This window comes from Trichoderma virens, assembly GCF_000170995.1.
Source record: "Trichoderma virens Gv29-8 chromosome Unknown TRIVIscaffold_84, whole genome shotgun sequence".
NCBI classification, from domain to species: Eukaryota; Fungi; Ascomycota; class Sordariomycetes; order Hypocreales; family Hypocreaceae; genus Trichoderma; species Trichoderma virens.
Genome location: NW_014013665.1, coordinates 122,791 through 148,947, shown reverse-complemented (window position 1 = coordinate 148,947; position 26,157 = coordinate 122,791). Strand labels below are relative to the sequence as shown.

Here is a 26,157-nt window from a genome sequence, read left to right as displayed (position 1 = left end):
CGCGTATAGATCTCTCTATCCACCTACAATTTTGCTATGGGCGTGTTCAGACCAAGTACATGTATATACTTGTCCATGCATTTGCCACGTCGAGGTTTTTTAAAAGCATCTAGTAAGTGGTGAGGAAATGCGCTTTCGCCTTCTTGATTATGAAATTTCATAAAAATAATTGATGATTCGGTAGAATCCAGCCTTGTTATCCCCCACTTTGGAGGCCTACTCATGTTGTACATGTGCCACCCAATCCCTTCTTCTTGTCGGCCTCCCGCATGAGCAGCGCATGAGCAGCGCCTCAGAGGCCAATACATATAGGCAAGGGCCTCAAACAATGTATCGAAAAAAACAGGATAATAGAGTAGTTTTGCAGATGCGCAGAATGCTATTTGTCTCTGCTAGTCATAACCATAGTCCTCCTGCTTATACCAGCTCTTATTAGCTACAACCATCGTTGGGTATTGAAAGGGAGAGCAGAGCCACATACAGCCCATCAATCTATCTCATCCATCTCATTTTCCCCTAAATCCCCAAATGTGATTTAATGCAAGAAGTCGCCCAACATGCATAAATCTGTAGCCGGCTTGCTGCATCAGGATTCTGCAGGCCGCCGGTTGGCAGCTTAGGCACCAACTCCAGACAACTGGCAACGCCAACGCAAGAAATATTTATTTTGGCGTGCTCCTGTTTTTCTAAACTTCTCTCTTCCAAAATTTTCACACACCCCCAAACTTTCCAACTTGTGTTCTTCTCACCTTCTGTTCTGCGATTTCGTTCCCAACTCTCCCACCCCCCAAGCCCTTTGGCATGGCTTCACTTCGGTCCATCATCGACCATGCGGTCCTCCCTCCTAAGATACCTGGAGAAAGAGAGGACAACTACGAAGAAATCTCGAGTGAGCTTCTCAAGAGACTTCTCAACGCCTGCGAAACAGTGCGGCGTGTGGCTGGCCCACCGTTCGCCGATGCCCTTGACACTCTGAGCGAATCCCTTCAAGCATGTCGAAATTTGAATCAAGGACGGCTTGACAAAAAGACAATGCTACGATACCTCAAGCAGCTTCAGCCAAATACCGTTCTAATTTGTTACGTTGTTGAGCAAAATGCTGCAGTTCTCATCAGACGCGAAAGCGATCAGTAAGTACCCAAGCCACTCTCCAAATGCTACTGAGTTCTTCAGTTTGCTAATAATTCTATGACAGAACCAACGGACAATCCGTCGTTATCGAATCCTTTGAAGCCTCGCCAGTGACCGAGCAAGTGCTGGCCGCCGATAATGCCCTTCTATGGGATTTCCCAGGGCGCGCTGTGCGTTTAAACCTTGCCGAGTTCAACGACGCCAAACTGCAGAGGAATCTTGCTGCCTTTCTTGAGCAGGCCAGTATCGAGGCTATTCATAATATACAGGCTCAGGCAAAAAAGGCGCAGGTGTCTGTCGCCGAGATTCGTGACACCTCTGATCCAGCTCTCATCACCCAGATGCTCATGGTCCTTCTTGAGGCCATCGGCGAATCGATCAATGTTCCTAAGCTCAGGAAGAGAGTCAGGGACGATGTCAACTTTGCAATAAAAGCCTCGTTGCCGTGGAGAAGATTGCCTTTCTGGCTGGTTTTGCGAGTGGCAGCTCAGAGACACCTTCACCTTGCTCTCGGCAAATCGGGGAGGTCGTGCTACAAGCTGTTGATGTGCACCTTCTTTTCCGAATTGCTTCAAGACACTTCGGCTAGGCTTTCTATACTCAAAGGTCTTGAGCCTGATCTGGTTATTACCCTTCGAACAAAGCTGTGTCGTCGCATGATAAAGCTGCAGAAGGAGAAGGCCGATATATCGTTGACAGAGAAACACCTTTTCGAAAGTGTTTTCTGCAGCATTGTCCCCAGTATTGAATCATCAATTCGACATGCAACCAATAGCGTCGAAAAACTGTGGAAAGATTTCAAGGACAAGACGAATCGGCGTGTCCATAAGCTGCACGCAAAGGCTTCAGAGGATTCCCTGCGACTGTCACTTCCGAATAGTGGCGACTATCTTGACAGTCTCTTGGCAAGACACAGCACCGTTTATTCACTCTCCAGCAGAATGTCGCTAGGCGTGCCTGACCATCTAGACAAACCAATGCAAGAAAGGCTGGCCTTTACGCAGAAAATATCTACATTGGCTCAACTGGAGTTGAACGTTGAGAGAGATACCCGACCGGCACCAGCCGTTCTGCACGAAGCGAGAGGCCGCTGCCAAAAGCTCGCCAGCGATATCCACGACATGTTCAATCAAGTGGGCGATCTCTACAATGGAGACCCTATCCAACAGAGCATCAAAATACTCTCCATCTTTGAACTTTGGATGCGAATGGATGAGTGTGCCATCGTGTGCTGTCCACTACTGGCCAGCTACTCCCCGATGTTCGCACCACAGATGCTGGATGCCCTTCAGCTACCTACCCTGGCTGGCATGAGACGATTACAAGTTGTCCAAACGTATCTTGCCAAACGACAGACAAAGGCTGAGCACGCCCATATTTTACGCAATCTAGGAAAAGACAGCTTTGCCGTGCAATATATGTGCCAGTCGGAGAATATGTTGCAGCTAATGGATCGCATCCAAGACGCTTCGGATAATGACCGTGCAGCCAAGGAGGCGACTTGGAAACACCAAACGGACGAATACAAGAATTACACTGAAAAGATCAACAACTTGAGTTGTCTGTGCACATGGGATGGCAATAACAATGCTCGCGATGTCTCCAAATGCACAAGATGCTTATATCGGCGCCGTCGAAAGCGGCTTCAAGTCAAAGTTCACGAAGATTTCCTTCCAGAGGATGAATTCAGAAGGCAATCGATTATTTTTGAGCTTGGTATGCCGCAATATTTGTCCGTATACCGCAATGCAACGTGGATAATCCTGAGAGATTTGGCGCATCCTTCTCAACAATCGTCCACTGCGCCTCATACGACCCTACACAAATGCCCTCAGCTTCAAAACTTTATGACGGCAGACAGCAGCTGCCTCTCGTTTGCATCTATTAAAAAGTGTTTCACCGAGACGCACTATCATTTTAATAGTGGCCTGGTTCCGCTCGGGAAGATACTCTTGCCGTTCGCTGCGGAGTTTTATCTATATGATCACAGTGCAAAAGTTTGGGTGTCGGATCTCAACAAGCCTCTGACTTTGCAGCATCTTTGCGGAGTACATATTCCATTGGGGCTCTCTAGTACTGTGATCAAACCGCAAATACATCCGGCCTCTGATTTCGATGGTCCATCATCTTACGAGACTCAAGCCAATCTCACCAAATGTCCTGCCAATCTGTCCGCGGCTGAGTTTTCAACATACCAGAAACTCCTTGCGGGTAAAACGCGTCGCTGGTTAAACATTCTTGTTGAATTGGGTTCCTACAATCTCAACTTCAGCAGCGAGGATACTACTCTGCTGCTCTCTCAGCTGGCCATTCAGGCTGGCCCCTGCCTTAAGAAGGACAAGGGAGTTCTCAGATCTGTTCATGCATTCATGGAAGAACGGGAGTTCGTCAGCAGCTTGATGGAGCAAATCAAAAATAGGCTGGCATCTATCCACAGCAACTGGAGAGAAACAAACTGCATGGAGCTGCTGATCAACTTGAGTTTGCGAATCTTCTCTCTATCGACTGATGGCGAGATGATCTCTCAGTCGCTACTTTTACTCAACTCAGCTCGAGTAGCAACCTTGGAATGGATCTCACAGTTGCAAACAGAATCTAGAAAGACACAGGATGGAGCAGTGGCTAGTCGCATGGCCACGTATGGTCTAAAAGCAGCCTTGCTTTGTCGCCGAACTTTCGAAACGCACATCGAATCCAAAGCGAGCCTCTCGTCGTTGGACCTTTCAGCTTGGGTCAGAGCATCGGTAGCACTGAATGAGAATTTGACAGGTCAGATTAACAGTATGCCAATTTTAATAAGAAACATGATGATTCGGGATGCTAAGATGGCTTACCGTTTGGAAAATCTGCTTCACACTGCTGTCAAAACTCACTGGGGAATTCTCGAAGAGGCGCTTGGAATCAATGGCCCAAGTCCGACTGACCATAAGGCACAAATTGAATCCCCTTGGAAAAGCTTTCCAAATTCCCATTGGATAGAATATGTCAAGACTGAGTCATACGGATGCTCGCAAATCAAGCAAGTGTTCCACCTGAATATTGTGGAAGGATGTTTTCTTGTGAATGGAAAACCCCGTGGAAGTCTTCCTTCTGAAATGCGCGATGATCCGGCAGTTCGACATCTTTTCGGAACTCGCAATCTATTTGTCTATCCTTCGTCTATCCCTGGCATGACACATAAGCTTGCAGATCCCGTTGGAGACTATTCTATTCATTTTGGCATGCACGATTCCCAGATTCATATCCGAGCGTTGACACGGTCCAATGACCAATATGAGTTCATTCATAACTCGGTATTTCGAAACTCGAACAATGGTTCTTTTGATTTACCAGCAAGCTTGTTGGAAAACTGTGTCCACTGGCTAGATCTAAGGAGGGGAATTGTTGAGATCCGCCGAAAACCCTGGGTTCGGCAGATGCGAGATTGGCTCCTTGATGTTCGAAAACGATGCGCAACTCGTAACGGAAAATCGAAGCTAGTTGATCCAAGATCCCCTGAGTTCATGCAAATATCTAGAGTATTTGAACATTTTGAGTTGCCGGGAAATTTGACAGTCTTTCAACCCCTGTCTCTTAGAGGGAGATTATCAGTTGAGCTTCATCACTTAGACCTGTCATTTCACGTCAATCAAGTCGGCGGACTCTATAGCCGTGAACTCAAGGCTTCTATTGACTTTGATCAGGATGTTGGTACATGGTATGGGCTTGCCAGCAAGATTGTGATACGGGATGCTGGAGATCCAAGCAAAAGAGGTGTCATTGTACCTATTGGAGAGATGAGGTGGAAGCGCAACGATATCCACATATTTGTTGAATTGAGTACTTCCGATGGATATTGCCGATTTGAGATTGACGACATCGTTGGTCGACTGTTATCGCCACCAGAGCGCCGCTTACTACTTTTAAAAGCCCAATTACATGCCCTGACATCCTTCTGCTTGCCGGATCCCTTGACAGGGCGAACTGGCACGGAGGAAGCTATTCAAACTCTCCGATCAGGTGCTGCTCAACCATGGGCTCCATTTGTCCAAGGTGATTTACAAAAATTTGCCAACCTTCTCCCTCAACGGGAATACTACCCCCAAAACCTGAGGCGGATGCAAAGGGTAACTTGGGACCCTTTCCTGACGACAACCATCCAAAATGATGAACTCGAGCAAGTAATTAGGCCCATTGAGGCGAGATTCAATCGATTGGCAAAGTTTTCTTCATCTGAATTAGAGCCAGTCAACTCTGTCGGAGACTTATCTCAGCTTCGTCACCGAGCACAAGCACGCCGCCAGCTTTACGAACGTCCAAACAAGGACACAGCAAGTTTCAGTCAAATGGACCATGTTTACCTACCTCGTGATAGGCTCTCAACCCGCCGAGGCGATAGAGTCTACCAAATTACCAAGCTTGTTTGCGCTTCCGAGCCGTGTTTGAACATGAGCAGCACCTTAACGAAAATTCTTGCGAGTTGGGATACAATTGGGGGCTTCAGTGATGACGGATCTTCATCAAGTGCCCAGCCACTCGTTAGCCAACTTGAGGATCCCATTGATTTACGCTGGGGAAGCTTGGTTAACATGTGCCGTAACCAACAAGACAGATTTTCGTGGGCCTTTCAACTAGGCTTACTAGCTTTCAGCCCTGATGTTAGCATGGACCTTCTGATGTCGTTTGTTGCATTCTGTCGCATCAAGGAGATTCGCCGATTGGAACCTCCGCCGCATGCTACATTCTCCCGCTTAAACGACCGTGGTCCACCTTCGATTGAGGTTCTTGAAGAACTCATTTCCAAAGCCAATCTTCCTCTGCCAAAGATAAAGCGGAGGAGGGAGAGAACTGATGAAGAGAAAGCAGCTCACCAGAAAATGTTGGAAGAACGAGGCAAAGAGCTCGCTAAGCTCGTTCTGGATAAATGGCCTCATCTTCCACCCGAGAGTCGTTTAACCAGTCCAGAGTTCATTGATGTTGCGCTAGCTTTGCAGAATATCCGACCAGAGTGGGATCGCAGGCGTCATAACGATGAGCTGTTTGCCTATGTTACCAAAGTTGATGCAATTCTGTGTCAACATCAAGGGGCTCTATCAAAAGAACGGCCACAAGAATGGATCAAAAGTGACCCCCAGTTTATTGGTAGGAACGTTGGCCGCTTAATTCCTTCTCTCTCACAGGACTTGGTGACAAAAACTGGCCCAGAGCTCAAATCGTTCAAGAGTGGGCTTTCCGCCAAAGCATTTGCAGAGGGGTCGTCGACTTGTGACAACCACAGAGAGCAGCATGAATTCCCGAAAGAAATTCTTGAACTAGAGGGAATTCTCACCTTGTTCGCCCAATCACCTAATGATCTTCGACAGAGCTATAGCAAAGATTTGTTGAGCAGCATGGCGGCCTTCAAAACTACCTACCAAGAACCGCGCATTGGGTCAACTTGGTCCAATCCCCATGAAACGACCGTTAACAATGCCATTTTGAGAATAAAGTCACTAGCAGCCCACCATATTGATTCAATCCAAGATGCATTTTGGGTAGCTGACCCAAGCTTTAAGTGGCTCAATATGGGCAACCTTTTGCCATGCTCAACACCTGTCGAGTTGCTTGAGCTTTTGCAATCCCGGATGAATAACCGATTTGGACCTAGAATGAAGAATTCCCTGATTGTCTATGGATGTGTAATCGCTGAGTTTCAGCGACTGAGACGGCTGCGAACTGCTATTCTTCGAGAGGACCAGCGCGCCATTGATGAAGAACTTCGAAACACTGGCCACCAGAACTGGGATCCCCTGAAGGAAAATCCAGATTGGCTGCTTCTCGAGATTGACAGCAACATCCTTATTCGTACAGATCAGGTGGATGTTGCGCGAGCTATCATCGACCCAGCCTCGGGTGAAAACAGCCTGGTGCAATTGAATATGGGCCGAGGTAAGTCACTCCAAGCTTTCTCCCTAACCGTAAAACTGACTGACTTCTGTGATACAGGCAAAACTTCTTGCATCATGCCTATGGCAGCAGCTGTTCTGGCCAACGGGAACAATGTCTCTCGACTTGTCGTTCCAAAGGCGCTCATAATGCAGACAGCCCAGATGATGCACTCAAGACTGGGCGGCCTCGTAGGGAGAGAAATCTGTCACATACCATTCTCTCGACAGACACCAACAAGAGATGATGTGCTTGCGGCATACTATGAACTACATAGAGAAATTCAAAGTTCACGAGGCCTGATTTTGACGAGCCATGAATACGTCCTATCTTACAGACTGTCTGGACTGCAGCGACTCGCTGACAACAAGCTGGATGAAGCTGAGAAAATGATCATTTTTCAGAAATGGCTAGATGCACACTGCCGTGACATACTAGATGAGTCGGATTTCACTCTTTCGCCGAAAACTCAGCTCAACTATCCCAGCGGCCTAGAAAGGGCAGTGGACGGAGATCCCTTCCGGTGGCAGGTTGCACAGGGCCTACTTTCCATGGTAGCTGAATTCATGCCGCAACTGGAGGCCAACTTTTCAGGAAGTATCGAGGTTGTTGCTCGATCTTGTTGGTTTCCTTCTGTACAATTCCTGAGAAGCGATGTTGAAGATGAGCTTCATCGACTCATAGTCGATGGTATTGCCAATGGCAAAGCGCCATTCCTTCACCAAGACAAGGTAATCAATGAGAAGGCACGAACAGCTATCAAAAGAATCCTCACGGAAGAAACCTTTGATCGCCAATTGTTTGATAGAGCTAGCAACGCCTTCAACCACCCAAAGAGCGCAATGACGAAGCTATTGGTTGTACGAGGTCTCATTGTTCATAAAATCTTAATTCTCTGTCTTGGGAAGAGATGGAATGTCCAGTATGGCCTTCATCCGAAGCGGTCTCCCGTCGCAGTTCCCTTTGCGGCCAAAGGAGTCCCGTCAGAGCTATCAGAATACGGCCACCCGGATGTTGCTATCGTATTGACATGTCTGAGCTTTTACTCAGCCGGACTATCCTACGAGCAGCTTCGACAGGGATTGCAGCGCGTGCTGACCTCGGAAGATGCCGCGCTAGAATACGAGCGATGGATTTCAGAGTCGAATTTGCCTCCGGCCCTTGAATCGTGGAATCTCATCAATGTGGATGATGAGATGCAGATGCGAACTCTTTGGAACTATCTGCGAAAGAATCGAATAGTGACCAACCACTATATGAACAATTTTGTTTTCCCGCTTCACGCGCGACAGTTTGCCGTTAAACTTCAAGCTTCGGCATGGGACGTGCCCCTCCAGTTGTCGAAGATGATTCCTGGTGCGCGGACAACAGGTTTCAGTGGAACAAACGACAATCGATACATGCTTCCTATGACTATCCAACAAGAAGATCTCCCCGGCTTGCTTCAGACAAACGCCGAGGTACTTTCGTATCTGCTGAAGCGCCGTAATAGAGAATATGTAGTCTTGACTGATTACGACGGTCGGCGCCTCACTGAAATCGATATGTTGAAGACGCTTCATAGTCGAGGAATCAAGATCTTAATCGATGCCGGAGCATATATTCTTGAGACAGGAAACAGAGCTCTGGCCCAGATGTGGTTTTCGATTGATAACGGAGCACAGTCAGCTGTTTACTTTCGAGACGACAACAGGCCTTGGGTTGTATTCAGAGATGCAGCGAAACACGATATGCCGTTGGTAGCGACACGGCTTGTAAATGACCTCACAGACTGCTTTGTCTATTTCGATGAGGCTCATACCAGAGGAGTAGATCTGAAGCTGCCTGACACGGCGCATGCGGCTCTGACTTTAGCATTGAAGCAGACCAAGGACAACACTATGCAAGGTGAGTTACTTTTCAAGCCATTCATGGCTATCTTTTGTTAGATGTGATATATTTTCGACCGTCAAGCCCACGTCACCTTTTCCTATGAGACAAAAGTCATGCTAATCATTGAATATCATTACAGCGGCCATGCGCCTTCGACAACTTGGCACCACGCAATCCGTGACGTTTTTCGCCCCTCCGGAGGTTGATATGAGCATCAGAGATATTTGTCAAAAGTTCGATCACTTTTCAGCTCAGCGAAAAATCGAGTCTCCTGATGTCATCTTCTGGCTTCTGGAACAAACCTGTAGGACCAACGAAGATTTGCGACCACTTTTCTTGGCCCAAGGGATGGATTTCTGCAGGCGTTCGAGTGCATTGTTGCAATACCCACAGTTCTTGAGCTCGGCATCTTCCAGATCCAAACTGCTCAAGCTTTTGCAGCAGTCGGAGCATCAGACCCTTGACCAGCTGTACGGAGCCTCCTCGAATGGAACGTCATCAAAATCGATTGGGCCTCTACAGTCCCAACGACTCCAGCGGTTTGCTGATGTATTGGGAGGATATGGTGACGTCGGTATCTCTCAGATCGAAGCCACAGGCGAAGTAGAGCAAGAGCGACAAATTGAGAGTCAGGTTGAGGCAGTGCGCGAAGTGCAGAAGCCCATTCAATACCAAGCCCTCAAGTTCCCCGGCCTGAAACCAAGCATCTTGAATTTCCTACAAACCGGAGTTTTGGACTCAACTGACGGCGAAATCATCCATGCCCTCGACTACATTGGCAAGACGATGGTGGGTAAAAAGTTTGCGGTCCGCAGCACAAAATCTGGACTCTTCATTTCGCGAGAGTTTGATCAGACTATTGTGTTGCCCAAGTTAGATAAGAATGCCGGCGATCGCTTTTTGGTAAGTTTAACAATCTTATTACAGCAAGGGGTTCTAGACAGATACTAACGTTTAACAAATACAGCGCCCTGTGGAATGGATTCTCTGGAGTCCGTCTACTCATACTGCCTTAGTGATTATCCCAGAAGAAGTTGAGCTTCTTCTTCCGAAACTTCGACATGCCCCAGACGAAGCAAAGGTGCACTTGATCGCCTACGCGGCTCCTATTACGCGAGCCATGGTTCCCTTCAACCAGCTCCAATACTACTCACTTCCACCCATTCCTGCTCATTCGACGTTTCCTGCATGGCTCAAGATCGAGCTCGGCATCGTAGCAGGCCGGCTCTACACGGACTACGAAGAATGGAAGCTTGTGGGTGACTATATTGGAGACTCGCGCCATGGAAATCTCAGCCCTGCGTTCCTCCTGGAATGGCTCGGTGTCCGTTGCAGAGCTCATGATGTGCTCCATACTCCCATGGGATACATTTGCCTTGGCCGAACAGCGACTGCGACTCACCCATTCTTTGTTCGAAACACGTCTATGATCACTCCTGTGCTTACGCCCGTCCAGGCTGAAGATGCTGTCAAGGAGATCGAGTATGAGTTTGAAGAAGAAGAAGATATAACTGACGAGGAATGAGGAGTGCTTTTTTTATTGTCATCTAAACTATATGCGGATGGGAGGTATTGGTTGCGAGTCTCGAAGCAGTTGAAGGACAAAGGAAGGAATATCTTGACATATTGGTCAAGTTTTTGAGAAAATGGCATGTATGAGCATTTGTAAAGGCTATAAAGCCAACCTAGGGATAAATATGCAAAGGGTAACTATGAGACTGTCCCAACGTACAACGTGAGAAGGACCGAGTGATGTAAGGACTTGTTCAGTTAGGCGGGATTATGATAATTATCCGTGTAGACAGGTGAATATGGGTGTCTTCTGCTTCAAGTGAACTTATTTCATGCTATCGCCAGTTTACCTCTCGGAAATTATACAATGTTCACACCTATAATGCAGCCTTCTAATCTTCAAGGCTTACGTGGCTTCTGTGTGATATTGGAAAGAAGGCGTAATTCGAGTTAAATTGTATAAAATCGACTCATTGGTTTTGCTTCCAGAAGCCAGATCTGTAAATACCCTAAAACTTTGAGTAGATGGTGAAGCTGTAAAAGTCTATTCGATACCAGGTGTGCTGTATGTTACCTCGTTTGGCCGTGATAATATCCACATAGATTGTTGAGCTGTCAACTTGCCGTTCAGCATTGGCTATCAGATGTATCCATGGCTGCTACCATTGCCTTATCTATTCAGCGACAGCATAGATTAAACCCTATCGACCAGACCTTCTTCAGATCCACTTGTGTGAGAAGGATGTGAGAGAGAGATAAAGTGATCAGAATTGCCTTAACCGGAAGACCCATAAGGAAATCAGTGTGTGTAGCACCACCGGAATGGGTGGATTCAAATCGGTGTGACACAAGGAGTAAATAAATAGCAGCTGGGTCAGTAAACGGAGGACCAGTCATGCCATGCAATGTAATGCAATGCAATGCAGTGTTTCTTATCTCAACTTAATACTGATCCCAGCAAAGCTATACATAATAGAATAGACCTTGATATCGGTCCTTCAGTCATGTGGGAGTTCTGATTTCGCCACAACCAGGAGGACATGTTTCCACACGACTCCAAGAAATGATTCCTAAGAATAGCACTTACAAAACATAGAAAGAGAACAACATAATGCCTAACTACACTAGGCATCTCGATGAAAATCGCCACAACTATAGACGGCAATGGCCCGAGCATCCTCTGAGCCATTTGGTTCACTCCGTCCTTACCGCTACTCGAATCTCCCTCATCGCCACCCGGGCTTACTGCCTTGTCCTGCTCGGAACGACCCATACACACGGCCCCAGTCTCCTCTCCCTCCACTGTCCCCTTTCAGATTAGATTCCCTGCCTTGTACCCCAAGTTACGGTACAAGCAGGCAGGAAACCAGCATGTATACGCCATGTACGCCTCCTCCAACCACTCGGCCGCGGGCAAAACCCCCCGTCCTGTCCATGACTCTTGTCAGGTCACAGACGCAAAGTCTTTCCCCCCCATCTGGTGCCCAAGTACGGTCTAACATGCGAGTGACATACGCCCCCCTTACACGCCCTCTCTCTCCTCATACCATTAGCCATACATACACCCCCTTTCTCGCCCAGCAAATCTCCAAAACACCCCCAATCATGAATCCAAGTAAACAGCTTATTCGCCTCCAACCCAAGGTTCCTCGCATATTCCCCTCCCTTCCTCCTCTCTTCTCACTTTTGCCCCCTATTGCTCGTACCCCCTCCCCCCCCTTTCCCAACTCTCCCCTCTTAAATCCAAAAGTTCCAGACAATCATAAACTCTTCTCCCATTCTACTTCCGGTTGGAGCTATTGAATTTTACCCCAACTCAGCTCTGCGTCTAACATGAGGGGCAAAAATCAAATAGATTGAGTGTACCAAGTAGTCCTTCGAATCACATTGACGAAGGCGTATTAACGCTAAGGCAGCCTGGAGGTCTTCCTCTTCCCCGATACCGAGATTCGTCCGGTTACGAATCTACGTGAGGGGGAAGACTGGCGCCATCCATCTTACATGCATTATAGTCTCAGCTCTACACTTTGTGGTCTAGGCAGCTCTTCTTTTAGTGTGCTGTTGCGGTATAGTCTGTCAGTCCGGTGCTGGCTGATCGGAATGCCTCGGGCTCGCAGTTGGGGGGGGTTCAGTCGGTTTAGTCGATTATGATCTCATTGTAAAAAGGCTACGATCTAGGATGATACCCAAATCCTCAAGAATGTAAATGAAAAATGAGTCTCGGTAAAATTGTAAATTGTGAAGCTAAAATTGTTGCTGAGTACTCTCTCAGCAGTGTGATATCGAGATCATAATCGTAACGTTTGCCCATGTCCATCGCAAGAAATTCCTATTTCCCAAAACTCCTCCAGGGGTTACAAGCCCCTGTCCCTAATATTCCAACACGCAAGTCCTAAATCCAAACTCTTCCTCTGGCATCGCCAACTCAACCCCTTACACATCCAGCGTCTTCTCCACAAACTCAACCTTCTCGTCTTTCTCGTCTCCGTCGCGATGCAAAAGAGCAACCTCAAAGGAGGAGTAGATGACGTCTTCATTTCCGGTTCTCTGTTCACCTTCACGAGCGAACTCCCATTCTGAGCGAGTAAACCTTTCCAGAACCTGTGGGGCCATGTTGACAAAGCGGAACTGCAACTCCTTGCCCAAGTACTTGCGTAGAGCCATCTTTAACTCAATGAGCAGTAGAACGCCGGTTGTGTCGATAAATGAAATCATTCCAAAGTCAAGTACAATGTAGCGCAAAGGAGAAACGTCGGTTGAGATGGGCGAGATGTTTTCGCGGTGACGGATCCTAGCAACTCGGCGTTTCGTGGAGTCGTTCCACATTCGGTTTTGCTCGGCGGCCTGTGCCATTTCCGTGGTGGGTGAGTAGCGGACCTTGATGTCATCAACAATCGAGTTCTTGAGACGTTCGGCGTTGGGGAACAGGAGGTCGTTTGTAAATCTGACCAAGTACGCCTCAGGGGGAACATCAATCTCCGAGTCATTGGGGCGGCTCTTTGAGAGCGTCCAGTGGTTGTTCTCAGTCTGTGAATGGGAAACTTTGACCAATTGAGGGAAAGCAAGCCTGAGAAGGGTATAAACCAGACTGAAGCCAACGGACACGGCCAGTCCAATCTCAGTGGAAGTGAAGAGTGTCACCCAGAAACCTAGCATGGAAGCAACAAAGTCGATGAAGCTGATTCTCCAGTATCGGTAAAAGAGCTTGGGAGGCGAGACGAGATGAGCGACAGCCATAATCTAGAAAGAAAAGCAATCGGTTAGTTTAACAGGGGGTACCAGTCAGATGAGATTGAAAGACTTACGATGATAGCGGAAAGAGTGGCCTTTGGAATCCAGTACAGAGCCGGGGCAAGTTCGTAGAGTGTCAAGAGAACAAATCCAGCAGTAAAGATAAAGTTGAGAGGAGACCTGGAACCGGCCTCGCTGGAAACGGCTGTGCGGCTCATGGCACCTCCAGACGCCATCGAGCCTTGAATACTGGCAACCATGTTGGCGGTTCCAAGGAACAACAGCTCTTGAGAGCGGTCAATATCATATCCGTTTCGCAGACCAAAGGCCTTTCCAACACCCAGATGTTCGATGGACATGGCGATGAATGGGGCAACAGCTCGACCAGCCACTTTAGCGAGAAGGGCAGTATCATGAGACTTAGCCTTGGCAAGACCGTTGGACTTGATCTCGGTCACAGCCCACATATAATCAGGCTCAGCGCGATCCTTGTTAACGCCCCAGGAGATCAAGGTGTAGATGACAAGAACAACTGCTGCTCGGCTGGTGCAGACAAATTTGATCCACTTGTTCTTCTTACCAAGAGTCTTGCCAACATGCTCAAAGACGAGAAGCATTGCAATACCAGTCAAACCAATGCAGGCCGTCATTCCCTTGATCTTGTCAAGATGACCAAGCACACCGCGAATGATTTCGACAGTTGTAGAACCGACCGTAAGACCGACGAGAGAGCCGACTTGTCCAAGCAAAATGACCAAGGCAACGGCCGAAATCCAGCCAGTCAAGACTGGTCCGCTGACGAAATCGAGGAGGAAACCGAGTTTGAGAGCACCAACAATCAGAGCGTAGACGCCAACCATAAAGGCCACGGCCGAAGCAACTGTGGCCGGGTCTTCGTCTGGCAAGGAGGCAACCGCCTCAGCAGTGAGGAGACCAAGAACCGATGTTGGGCCAGTAGACACCTCTGCAAATGGAACAACACGCGTCAGCAAAACTGAAGCAGATGAGAGATTCTCATTGTCAACAAATGAATTTGACTAACCTTTCGATGTACCCATGAAGAGGTAAAGCAAAGATGGAATCCAGGCGGAATAGAGACCATGGACCACTGGAATAGTGGCAATCTTGGCATAAGAGATGCCCTGCGGCACAAACATGACACCGACCGTGATGCCGGCAATGAAGTCGTTCAGCAGCCATTTGGGATCGTATCTGGGCAACCATTGGACAATGGGAAGCTTTTCGAAGAGATACTCAGCCGCGGCAGAGGGGATGCGGCGAGCAATAGGGCCAGCCCAGCGCTTGACCCTGTTGTAGTTGGCATCTGTACGATAGCTCGTCACAGCATCTTCTTTGGCCTTTGAGAGGCCCTTGGATAGCTTCTCCATGGCTGTAACTCGGAGAGACTCGGAAAGTGTCCGTCGAGCTAGAGGTCTGGAGGTTCGGAAAGGGCTCGGAGTTACGGCGACTCGACAAGCCTCAGCACCTGCGTATGCAAAGCAAACGTATATATAAATGACAACTAGGGCCAACCTTGATGTTATCGATGGAGCCAGACAAAGGTGGTCAAAGCTGGGGGAAGACAGAAAAGGGGGGAGCCACTCGACTCTATATAGGTGCGAGTATGGCAACTCCAAAACCCAGTCGTCTCCTTGGCGATGATTATCAATGCCTAGGCGGTTGACAGCAAGTCTGCTTCAAGCTGAACGGCGGTGCAACACTCGGGCTCAAGAAATCAACGCGAACGAATGGTACCCTCCAAAGGTACCGGTCCTTAGATTTGACAAGAAGAACCGAATCTGTCGCATGCAGCACACCAACTTTATCCGAACAACCACCCTCCCTGTGTAGCACAAAGGCGAAGACGAGGCACACCAACCTTAATCAGAATCGACGAGGGTTCACCGAGAGGGGTAACATTGGGAGCTAAAGAATTGCGTCGACTGCAGCGAACGCGGATCTGAAGACACACGAGTGCCTGGTTCGGCAGTATTTCAAGGTCCTCTGGAAATGGGAACGTCATGTTGCATGGCCTGGATTCCCATTACGTTCGTTGCATGCAGAATAAATGAGCAATTGCTCCGTACATGCAGCATCGACAAGCATCCGTCTGTCATTTCTGTCCCATGTACGAAGTAATCTGAGCTTCGTGCTAGTGCTCCATGCGACATGTACGGAGTACATCGGCCGCATATTGAGCTGGGCTTATGGCCGGCCTGAATAGATCCCCGAGGGAGCAAGGGCACGTTGCTCCGAATACTTGTTCTGCTATGCCTGTAAGTAGGTTGGCCAGGTCCCCTCACTCCTCCCCTACAACTGCCTCTGCCTTGAACGCAGGATATACGAGTACATGTCTGCAAGTACAGTACATGAGGCGTGATGGAGCCTGCAAGGCGATGACGCTTAATTCTCATCCCAGAAGAAAGACAATTAGTCTAGCAAACGCCCCCGAGTTGACGGGGTAATATTCGCTAACTAGCTTCTCCAGACTGCGTGAGAAGTCAGGCCCAGGTTGAAATGCCAGCCCCGGGCCAATGAAGGGGCCAAGCAGGCCTCACGTCCCCCACGACGAGGCGAGCTGTGCAAAGTCACAGTCCCAGTCAACAATGGCAAGCCCCTCAGTGGCGTTTTTTCGACGATAGCTCCAAATCTAACACTCCCTGTGCAGGGCTAAACGAATTTAGCGGCCGGCTAGCAAGACGCTCCCAGCAGTGGAGATTCCCTATTGCATTCTTGCAGGCATCGTTGACGGGGAGCCGGCCAGGTTTTGCCCCTGTACCCGTTCAATTTACCTTTTGCTCTCTGTTCCACACTGTCGCCTGAATGAGCCATCCAAACTTCCCCACGAGCCTTGAAAGAAAAAAGGCCTCCACTCGCGATGAAGACCGGCGTCAAAGACTGATCTGTCGTTGGTATCCACATTGAAAGAGACGGGCGGGGTCGGGAGAACCCACGGCCTTACAGGTTTTGTCGAGAAATGGCATCAAGCACGCACACCGGTGTCCAGGATGTGTTGAGAGATACAGGCATAGTACTTCGTACCTGTGCTCAGTCCTGGTCCATGCAAGTATCACGGCAAGGCTTCAGGGTCCCCTCTGGATCCCAGGGGAGTATACTGCATGGGAATGGCAGATTAAGAAAATCGCTTCCAGCCGTGCCGGTTTTCCGAAGTTGGTGGTATCGCGTTGCAGTATATGCGAGCCAAGACTGTTGCACAGCATGTGCCCAGAAAACGGGACTGCCTGATTGACGCCTATCACGTATGCGTATGGCGACACTGAGCATACAGCATGGAGATCTCTGCCTGTCCAAGCTACATACGAGTACACGACCTCTAGTAAGGACTGAGGTACCCCGATTGCGACATGGCACGAAAAAGGGAAAAACCTTGGAGAGTTGGGGCTGGGTTTTGGGGGAGTGGCTTCCGGCCGTCCCCTGTTCCTGGCAAGGGGAATCTCTGAGCGCCTCTCCGGACCTCAGATGAAGACGACGAAAGCAGCATCTGATGGCGATGGGAATCCATGAGTGGTTGACACAGGCTCTCCGGCAGATGGCTTTAGTCTAGGCGGCTAGTGCGGAGGCCACTTCTTGATCCCGGGCTGTGATGCTCCAGCTCGTCTGCATCTCCAATTCCCAAGGCCTTCTCCTCGACGATTTAGCTTCTTGTTCCAGCCCTGTTAGTGTCGACTTGCCATATCTGTACCAACCGCCCATGTGCTGTGATTGGGCTCGGCAACCCTGCAGAAACCCCTCCTGGGCAAAATGTCCACCTTGGGAACACTGGGTCTCTTTCAACGGGCAAATGCAACGCTGAGGCTGCATGGGATGGTCCCGTTTTAGAAACAGGCGACGGATAACTCGGGCAGCGATTCCTGGTTAGAGTTGCATCAGCCATACCGGCGGCCCTAGTCGAGATGCTCGTCAGCGTTTTCGACTACGTGCGGTACCTGTACCCAGCTGGTAAGCCTCGGGCTGCTGACGTGAAGACGAGGACAGGCTGATTCAACATCTCCAACTCTGCTTGTTTCGAATGATTCTTTTCGTCTCTGCTAGCTAACCACAAAGTCAGAGGCCACTTTGATAGTTCGGCGCCTCTTTGCGGGGTACATTAGGGAAATGGAGACGGAGTGGAGAGATTGTCGCGGAAAGCAGCGATGGAGCTAGAAGGCGGAAAGACCAGCGAAAACATCCACTACCTTAGAATCTGGGCCTTGGGAGGACGAGGTACTAGGGGGTAGCGCCTGTTTAGCGCGCTGGAGCATGTACATTTACTCGCGACAGAGCATCAAAAACAGCCAGTCGAGGTACCTCGAGCTATACCCGTGCCCTAACCTAAGATTTCTCCTCTTTCTGCGCTATCACTTTTTTTTTCCTTCATCCTTCATCCCACACATGCGAGTAACATACATGCCTTAGCAGCTGTCACCTGTCTTACCACAACTGGAGCCTCAAACTAATCCCTACTGCAACCTCGTCCACACCGAGGCGAAACTGTCAGAATGAAAAAGAAAGAGAGGCGTGCGTATGCACCACCGGCACGGCGCGTGAGAACCCCCGACCAGCGAGCGACATGGGTCAGCTTCACCTCGACCAAAGCTAGAGGCAGCAAGTGGAATGCAAATTATGGGACCCAGGCAACCAGGTAGGAAATTTCCTCCCCTTGTCTCTCCGGCTGTCGTCGTACAGATACCGCGTATTATGGTCCAGATCCGGTGGCCAGGCTCTTTGACAATACACGCTTCACCTACCGGAGACATGTGCTCACATGTGCGGACAACTCCGTGTTGAGCCTATTGGCTAGGAATCCGATTCATAGCCAAGGGCTTACATAAAGAAAGCCCATCGCCAAGCTTCCTCATCTACGTGCTCTCCAGATGCCCAGCCTGGGCGTGTTACGTACATGTGCGTACTGACGGGGCATTGTGTACGGGGTGCAGATTGACAGATTGACAGATTGACAAATGACGCCTGCAAACCATTGAGAACCGAGTACGGAGTAGTATCCTTCCTGTTGCCATTGTCATATTCATCTACTACATCCAGCAAGGATTGCCTCTAGGTCCTGTCAGGTCGTCCAACCTCTGGTGAGAAACTTCGTGTTCCGGCTTCGGATGCCGCTTTGTTGAGAGGATAGGGAGGCGTGTGCTGTCTCGAAATACACCACTTGGAGGCCTATCACTGCATCTTACCCCTGTCCTACCTCACTTGTTTTGCAGCCCTCAGAGCTTCCCTACACCAACCATTGGAGGAGGATCACCAATTTCGCCGGTCTGTCCAGTGGGATTACAACATGTAAAGCGTTGAAGGCCTCATGCTTCGGCCATGTCGGTAACTGCTCGAAGCCGATTTTCCTCCGGCTTTAGCTTGTCACTTCTTTTGCATTGCCTGCGACGTCGAGAATACATGTCGCCATGTTCCATTCAAGCCTTCTACATTCATAGGTGTTTTCATATCAGATTTGCCCCCTCCTACCATCCCACCCTCCTTTGTCGACACTCCTAGAGCACTTGGAATCTTCCATTTCCTAATACAATCAAAAATCCGAGGCAATCTCGCAGCTGTTCGGCACGTAAATCTTTGTTCCGAGCGCATGGCATATCCAAAAGTTCCCCCATCTTGCAGCATGAAACAGCTTTACACCGAGATTTCTTCACGCCTCAACCAATCTAGTTCGGTTTGAAGATGCCGTCATGTCCGCTCTTAGCCCAGTGATCGACATGCAGACAGCCGTGGATGTCTTTTCGCTGCACATTAATCAAACCAACGCCTCTCATTTTGCTCCGGTTTGCCTTTTTCTGGCCGCCAGGGTCACATCAAAGATACTGACTCGAGCTCTCTTGATACTAGCATTATGGGTCGATGGCGGGATTTTCCGTCAAACTGCCGGTCTTGGACCCATTGGGCACTCATTGATATACGAGCAGGCGATGCGTCAACCTCACATTGCTATCTAGTCGTGATGACTTCCTTTACGCCGTATCCTCCCCCCCCCCTTGCCTGGCTAACACCCAGACTCCTAGCCTATTAATAAAATCGCCACTACGAGCCACCCCATGCGGACCTCGGGATATTAGGTACTGCTTTGTCACTGCTTGGTGGTGTGCGGATAACATAATCGCATTGAGCTGCTACCTGTTCAGGTCGTTTACCAGCTGCCCAAACGGGTCGACGCCCGCTCGCCCAACGTGCCTTATCTCAAGCAAAATAGCGGCCGTGGCCTCGGGAATTTTTGCATTGGACAACACATAACTCTATCTGTGAAGCATGATTTCGTAGATGCAAGACGCCGCCCTTTGATAGATGGTTCTTTTGTTGTGAAGCCTCAATATCGATCCGGGACGTATTATAGCTGCCGAGCTGCATGTGGCTAGCCGGCGCAAATGGAAGGGCGCCTTTCCCCGAGACTGAAACAAACCTACCTAACAGCCTGTGAGGACAACACATGGGCGTTGGGAGTTGCGCAGGGAATTTTTGATACCTATGCAGTTCCTTCCGGCTATTCTACGCCACCAGCCTGTATTATGTTGTTTATGGCTGTTGGTTTCTGGGCTAAATCCCATGTCCATGTTATGAGAGGAACACCCACACTGCCTGCAGCTAAATCCCACCCCCTTTTTTTTCACGAACAACAACCCTATTTCAGAGGTTATCGTGAATTATTCCGCAAGGGAGCACGTGTGGAATCAGAGGACGAGGGGCGTTTTGCTTACAAAGGAATGTCTGCCCACTATTTACTTTTTTCAGAAGAATATTGAATAAAAGAGCAAACTGGCATTTGCTGCAACGAAATTCACGCTCTGATAAACACGACGAGCCTTATTGGCTACAAGGCAGCGCGTAGTTTTCGTACAGGTCATATGACTGATTATACGACGGGTCTGGAATATCTGATGAAATGTAGGTAGAGGACAGTGCGCGGGCACGCACGTAATGGCAACAATTCGAACAATAGCCACAGCCAGAAATATCTGTACCTAGGTACCTGTACCTACCTAGTAGTTCTGTACCTAGTTCTGTAGAACAACACAGGCATGTCCTTTTTCACTTAGCAATCTCACCACCAGACGCGGACAAGCATCCGAAATGACCCCACATCCGCACTGCCTGTACAAGTACGCGTGAATTCTTTGTAAGACGTAAGCCGATTACTATTCTGTTCCCAGGTTCATACGGGAATCCGCAACCTCATTTAAGCAGGGGGTTTTGGGGGGTTTTGGGGGGAGGATTTGGGGGGAAGGGAGATGTTGCCTATAGAACACAGTACTATTCAAGAGACGCCTGGCAATACGGTGTGCAGCCATACAGTATTCCCACCGCCATGCTGTCGTATTGTTTGATCGAGAGTCGCACGCCGGTCTCTTTTGAGGCTACAGTGTAGACCTTTTGTCACGTACAAAAACTCCTTCCGGCGTTGGTGTAACCCCAGCGTAGCTCCGAAACGACGGACAGCTTGCTTTGGTAGCTTCGAGAGCTCGTTCTTGTTCGCAAAAAGGAAAGACGACGGGGAGAAACACGGAAAAATCAACAAGATTATTTTTATGCTTAAAACTTTGTAAAATATTTCGCGATTGATAATCAAAAAACTACAGTGAGCCTCACATCTCGAGGCAAGTGAATTAAAGATATGAAAAAAAGAAACGCCCTCTCCAGATGACACATGACCCTTGAATCGTCGTCCCACAGTAAATACATGTACAGTAAGTTATGGTTTCCTCATTACGTCCTTTTCTCCTTCAATTTTGGTTTTTCTTATGTCGTCAACTTTTATTTCGTAATCTCGTCCTTCTTGGCGTCCTTGACCTGCTCCCAGAACTTCTCACCGGCCTCCTTGTCGTCGGCGAACAGGTGGTCGAGGACAAGGCGCTGAGGAGTCTCACCCATCCACTGGAAGAGGGAGAAGTCACGGAACTCGTCGGCGCGGAAGATCTCGAGCATCTCGACGGGCTCGTCGCCAATGTTCTGGACAAAGTGGCCCATGTTGCGGGGAACGATGCCGACGTCACCGGCAACGTAGTCAAAGGTGCGGGCAGTACCCTCAGAGGCGAAGATGGTGACACGGGCGCGGCCGCTGATGAAGAAGGACCACTCGTCGGCGTTGGGGTGCCAGTGCATCTCACGGATCGCGCCGGGCTCGATGACGGCGTGGGCAGCAGCCACGGTCTTGGAGATGGGGAAGTTCTTGGAGTCAGTGATGCGCACCTCGCCGCCCTTGGTCTTCTTGGGCTCCTGGTCAAGCATCTTGTGGGTGAACTGGTAGTTGGACTTCTTGACGTTCTTGCCCTTGGGCGCCTCATCATCAATGGAGCCGGGGACAGAGCCCTGGAAGATGTACTTTTCGCCGGTGGGGAGGTGGTCAAAGAGCTCGGGAGCGAGGTGGAAGTTTTCGGCGATGACGGACTTGGGGGTGTGAGCTGTGAAACCCGTTGTTAGTATACATCATACATGCAGAAGAGTAGTAGCAGTAGCCGTAGCCACTTGCAAGAAAAGACATACCAAGCCAGTCGGACAGAATAAAGGTCGACTCCTCAGAAAAGTTGCCGTCATCAAAGATGATGAGGAACTCGGTTCCGTTCTCACCGAGACCCTGCAGAGAGTGAGGCACACCGCTGGGGAAGTACCACAGGTCGCCCTTCTTGAGGTCGTCGATGAAGTTGCCGCCCTCGTAGTCAAGAGCAGTGACGCGCACCTCGCCGTCCAGCACATAGGCCCACTCGGCCTCCTTGTGCCAGTGAAGCTCGCGAATGACGCCCTTGTCGAGTCTCATGTTGACTCCGGCGAGCTCGACGCTGGTGGGGAGCTCGCGAACCGTCGTCTGTCGGGTCCAGCCTCCTTCCTACAGTTTCAGTGTCAGCATGGATCAATCGGGATCGCGCGGGTTTCAGGCGATTGCAGCGGGTTTCTCTCCTTACCTCGATTCGCACGTGGGAATCAGTGAAACTCCAGCGCATGTTGGCAATGTTGCCGTGGTCGGTGCTGGGCGGGCGGATCATGTCGGGGCTCTGGCGCGATCGGTCGCGGTTGTAAGGGCCCAGGACGGAAGCTCCAAATCCGTTTCGCCACGGCTTGGGGTCCAGCTTCTTGCCAATAGCATCGACGTAGTTGTCCTCGGCATCGCGATGGCCAGGAGTGTAGGGCTTGCTGTTCTCGCCGTATTTGGTGGGCAGATCCATGCCATTGAGCAGACGCTGGCGCGGGCTGTCGAGGTGAGGCAGGGCAGCTGTCAGGCTGGCTCCGGCAAGGAGCAATTGGGATGCGGAGAGCTTCATTTTTGCTGGGAGGGTTACGGGGTGCTTCAGTCAGTGCGGCGGAGAGCTTCCTCTACGGTTCAATGCGGTTGCAAAGGTCTGGGTGAAGCTTGTCCGACACAGGGCGGGCGCCATGATTTATAAAGCAGGCCACGACTTGCCTCGTACGACAATTCATGCCTCCGCTGCGTTGCACGGCACGTCACTTCTGTACATCGGGAGTACAAGGCTGGAGCTCCTTATGCTCGCGTCGTCTGGGGGGCCGCCGTCGCAAAGCTCTGGTATAAGCTTTGTACTTGACGTCTCCAGTTCGCGGTATTGCCTCACCAGCCCACTGGTGATGATGGGCGAGCGGGACCAGACGGTACTCCTTGATCGCTGTGGTACCTCCATCCGCCGCGAGCTGCCACCACCATCGCAAGTATCTCTCCTGCCCCCCGATACCGCCAGGAGCCGCAGGGGCAGTCGAGCCTTGACCGATTCCGAACCAAGTCCGTGTAATTGCAGCTGCGCGCAAGGCGAAGGTCGGCGTCAGATCTGGCGTCCACCAATGGGGAGCTCGTATTTCCGAGTCGAAAAAGTCGCGGTTCCTGGGCATTGGGCGGCGCAAAAGTAGGTTCCGGCTCTTGGGCAGGAGAATTATTGGAGACTAGCTGAAGGGCCTGAGACGGCAGGGGTCCGTTTTGCGGCGTTGCAGAAGGCCAAGCTTTGGTTTAGCTCCCTTAGCTCATTGCGCAATTGCGGTAGCTCTACAGAGGACTCTAAGTGTTTGCGGCTACATGAAAGCCCGAAGGAGAAATTCCCTGTCGGATATCATTGATAGGCGCGGCTGTCCCTCGACTGGACGAGGCTTCAAGGAATTATTTTTTTTACGTTGATCTTCTTCTTCTTCTCGTCAACATCACATTGACATTGGCAACGACATTGCCCTTCCACAATGACCACCTACGGCACCACCAACGGCTCGGCTGCCGTGCCCAATGGCACCTCTGGCGATGAAGAACAGCCGCTACTGCGCAACGGCTCCTCCAAGCCGCGGTCCGTCGTCTCACGGCTGCGCAAGCAGATGACGGCCGAGGTCTCGCGATCGTGGGCCGACGTGGTGCTTCTTCTGTGCTACGTCGTCACGGGCCTGCTGGACAGCGCGTCGACGCAGGTCTGGGGCGCGTTTGTGTCGATGCAGACAGGTTGGTCGGCTCTCGCTGGATGAATGGGGAATCTCATCGCGTGCCTCACTTTGCAGATGAATGAGATGAAGAAACTCAAAGATTAAAGGCCGGAAAGGCTAACCATCACATGTCAACGCTTAGGAAACACTGTCTACGTCGGTCTGGGTCTGGCCTCGCTCATCTACCCCCCTACGAATGCCCGTCTCTACAAGTCCGGCATCTCCCTCGTCTGCTTCTGCGTTGGATCATTCCTCTTCGCCCGCTTCCACCGGTACTTTTCGCCCAAGAGGAGGTGGGTGCTCTGCGTGTCCTTTGCCGCTCAGACGCTCTTCATCGTCGCCGCCGCCCTCATCGTCACTCTCACGAAGCCATCTGAGGACAAGGACCATGTCGGCTGGACCGTCCTGGCGCCTCTCGCGCTCGTCGCCTTCCAGAGCTGCGGCCAGGCCGTGACGAGCCGCGCCCTCAAGTACAACGCCTTGACCAGCGTCGTCCTGACCAGCATCTACTGCGACCTCTTCTCCGACCAGGATCTCTTTGCCTTCCAAAACGCCGAGAGGAACCGCCGTGCGGCTGCGCCTACGCTTCTGCTTGTCGGTGCTGTCCTGGGTGGGATTTTCTCGCATAGCTCGCTTGGCATTGCAGGCGCATTGTGGACTGCCGCCACTCTCAAGGCCATCATGGTCATTACTTGGTTTTTCTGGCCGGCAGAGCCTTCAGACGATGAGGAGTAGACAGCGCCGCCATTGTGTTGGGCATGATATAGCGTTGAAAAATAGAGCACACCCATTTTGAAGCATTGTACAGCCAGTCACAGTCACAGTCACAATCACAGCAGCAGCATTGATAACATCCATAACATGAAAGAGACTTGACACCATGTGTCACTGTGAGACCACCTACAGACATGAGACACCTCCAATGTCTTGCTTCGGCGGCAATTGGACTGCCAAGTGCCCGCGCCTTTGATCAAGAGGTTTACCCGCACTAAGCGATGCTTCACTAGCATGCACATCGTCAGAAATGAATCCAGCGATGTTCCCCTCTGCCACCCAACCAGTATCTGCATCGCGGTCTCGTCGCGGTCTCGCCCGCTCGGCTTGTATTTCAAGGCGCCGAGCCACTCTAAAAAGGCCCACAAAATTGGCCGCCAAGGCGATGCCGCCAAAGCGGGAGGGAAGAACAAAAAGCATCTCCGAGACATGATGACGCCGAGTGACGGAAGCCGGACCAAGTGCGGTTGTCGGAGATGGGATGCCTTCCTCTGCAGGTATGAGAATGAAGAATGAATGTTGCATGTATTTAGTGAATGAGGAATGAGGACAAGAGATGGTGACTCATATGTAAGAACAATGAATAGGAATAGAAATGCGCACAACTACTTTGAATATATATACATACCTTTTAGAATCTGTCAATATGGTTTGCCTCCATCAACCTTGTCAAAGTTGTCCTGAAGTGAAACTCGTTGATGCCATGTCTGGTGAAGCCGTGATGAGATGCCAATGCCAAGCCTCAACTTACCCGGAACCTGTACATTGAAGGCGCCAGCGTGACAACCTCATGCAAGAAGATTGGTTTAAGAGCTCAGAAAAGATATAGGTAAAGTTGAATTAGGTATAGCACATAGTATGAGCTCGATGGAGGCCTCTGCCATACAGAGATGAAACAACATGCGCATGGAGTCTCATCTCAGCGGGCGAAGTAAGAGTAGATGAGAAGCTACATGTACGCATCATTAAGGGCACCACTCACCACAATAGAACAAAGGAGTGACCACCTAGCATCCCAAGAGGACTACCCAGCATCCCGTACCATAAGTCACATACTTCCTTAATACAGCTCAGTTTGAGTCTAATGCTGAGCAAACTTTGAATGATGAATGTATAAAACAATTGCGTCTTAAGGCATATGGTGAACAAGCGTTGAAAGATCTTGGGCTTCATGATTTTACTCATGGCTTTCTCTCATTCAAATTCCCACACGGATGAAAGAGGTTACAATTCCCACCTCAACATCTAAAATCCCAGAGGATGTAAGAACTCGACTGAGGAGCAAGCCCGGGGCAGCAATTTCCACAGACAAATCTATCC

At 50.0% G+C, this 26,157-nt stretch overlaps 5 protein-coding genes across 5 annotated transcripts; 2 read left to right on the top strand and 3 right to left on the bottom strand.

The window, feature by feature from the left end:
- Positions 1-801: 801 nt before the first annotated feature.
- On the top strand, positions 802-10,432 carry TRIVIDRAFT_50824 (uncharacterized protein; the record flags this gene model as incomplete). The annotated part of the gene is made up of 5 exons (XM_014097815.1): positions 802-1,130; positions 1,196-7,038; positions 7,096-8,922; positions 9,047-9,810; positions 9,875-10,432. The coding sequence occupies 5 exons, from the start codon at positions 802-804 to the stop codon at positions 10,430-10,432; spliced, it is 9,321 nt and encodes a 3,106-aa protein (XP_013953290.1).
- Positions 10,433-12,852: 2,420 nt separating this feature from the next.
- On the bottom strand, positions 12,853-15,038 carry TRIVIDRAFT_193580 (uncharacterized protein; the record flags this gene model as incomplete). The annotated part of the gene is made up of 4 exons (XM_014097814.1): positions 12,853-13,659; positions 13,725-14,530; positions 14,592-14,663; positions 14,693-15,038. 4 exons carry the CDS (start codon positions 15,036-15,038, stop codon positions 12,853-12,855), a joined length of 2,031 nt encoding a protein of 676 aa, XP_013953289.1.
- A 6,376-nt stretch (positions 15,039-21,414) lies between these two features.
- TRIVIDRAFT_50666 (uncharacterized protein) lies at positions 21,415-22,916 on the bottom strand (the record flags this gene model as incomplete). The annotated part of the gene is made up of 3 exons (XM_014097813.1): positions 21,415-22,061; positions 22,144-22,483; positions 22,560-22,916. 3 exons carry the CDS (start codon positions 22,914-22,916, stop codon positions 21,415-21,417), a joined length of 1,344 nt encoding a protein of 447 aa, XP_013953288.1.
- Positions 22,917-23,097: 181 nt separating this feature from the next.
- Positions 23,098-23,493, bottom strand: TRIVIDRAFT_224951 (uncharacterized protein; the record flags this gene model as incomplete). Its single annotated transcript, XM_014097812.1, has 1 exon — positions 23,098-23,493. One exon carries the CDS (start codon positions 23,491-23,493, stop codon positions 23,098-23,100), a length of 396 nt encoding a protein of 131 aa, XP_013953287.1.
- Positions 23,494-23,832: 339 nt separating this feature from the next.
- TRIVIDRAFT_59287 (uncharacterized protein) lies at positions 23,833-24,798 on the top strand (the record flags this gene model as incomplete). The annotated part of the gene is made up of 2 exons (XM_014097811.1): positions 23,833-24,082; positions 24,206-24,798. 2 exons carry the CDS (start codon positions 23,833-23,835, stop codon positions 24,796-24,798), a joined length of 843 nt encoding a protein of 280 aa, XP_013953286.1.
- Positions 24,799-26,157: the final 1,359 nt, after the last annotated feature.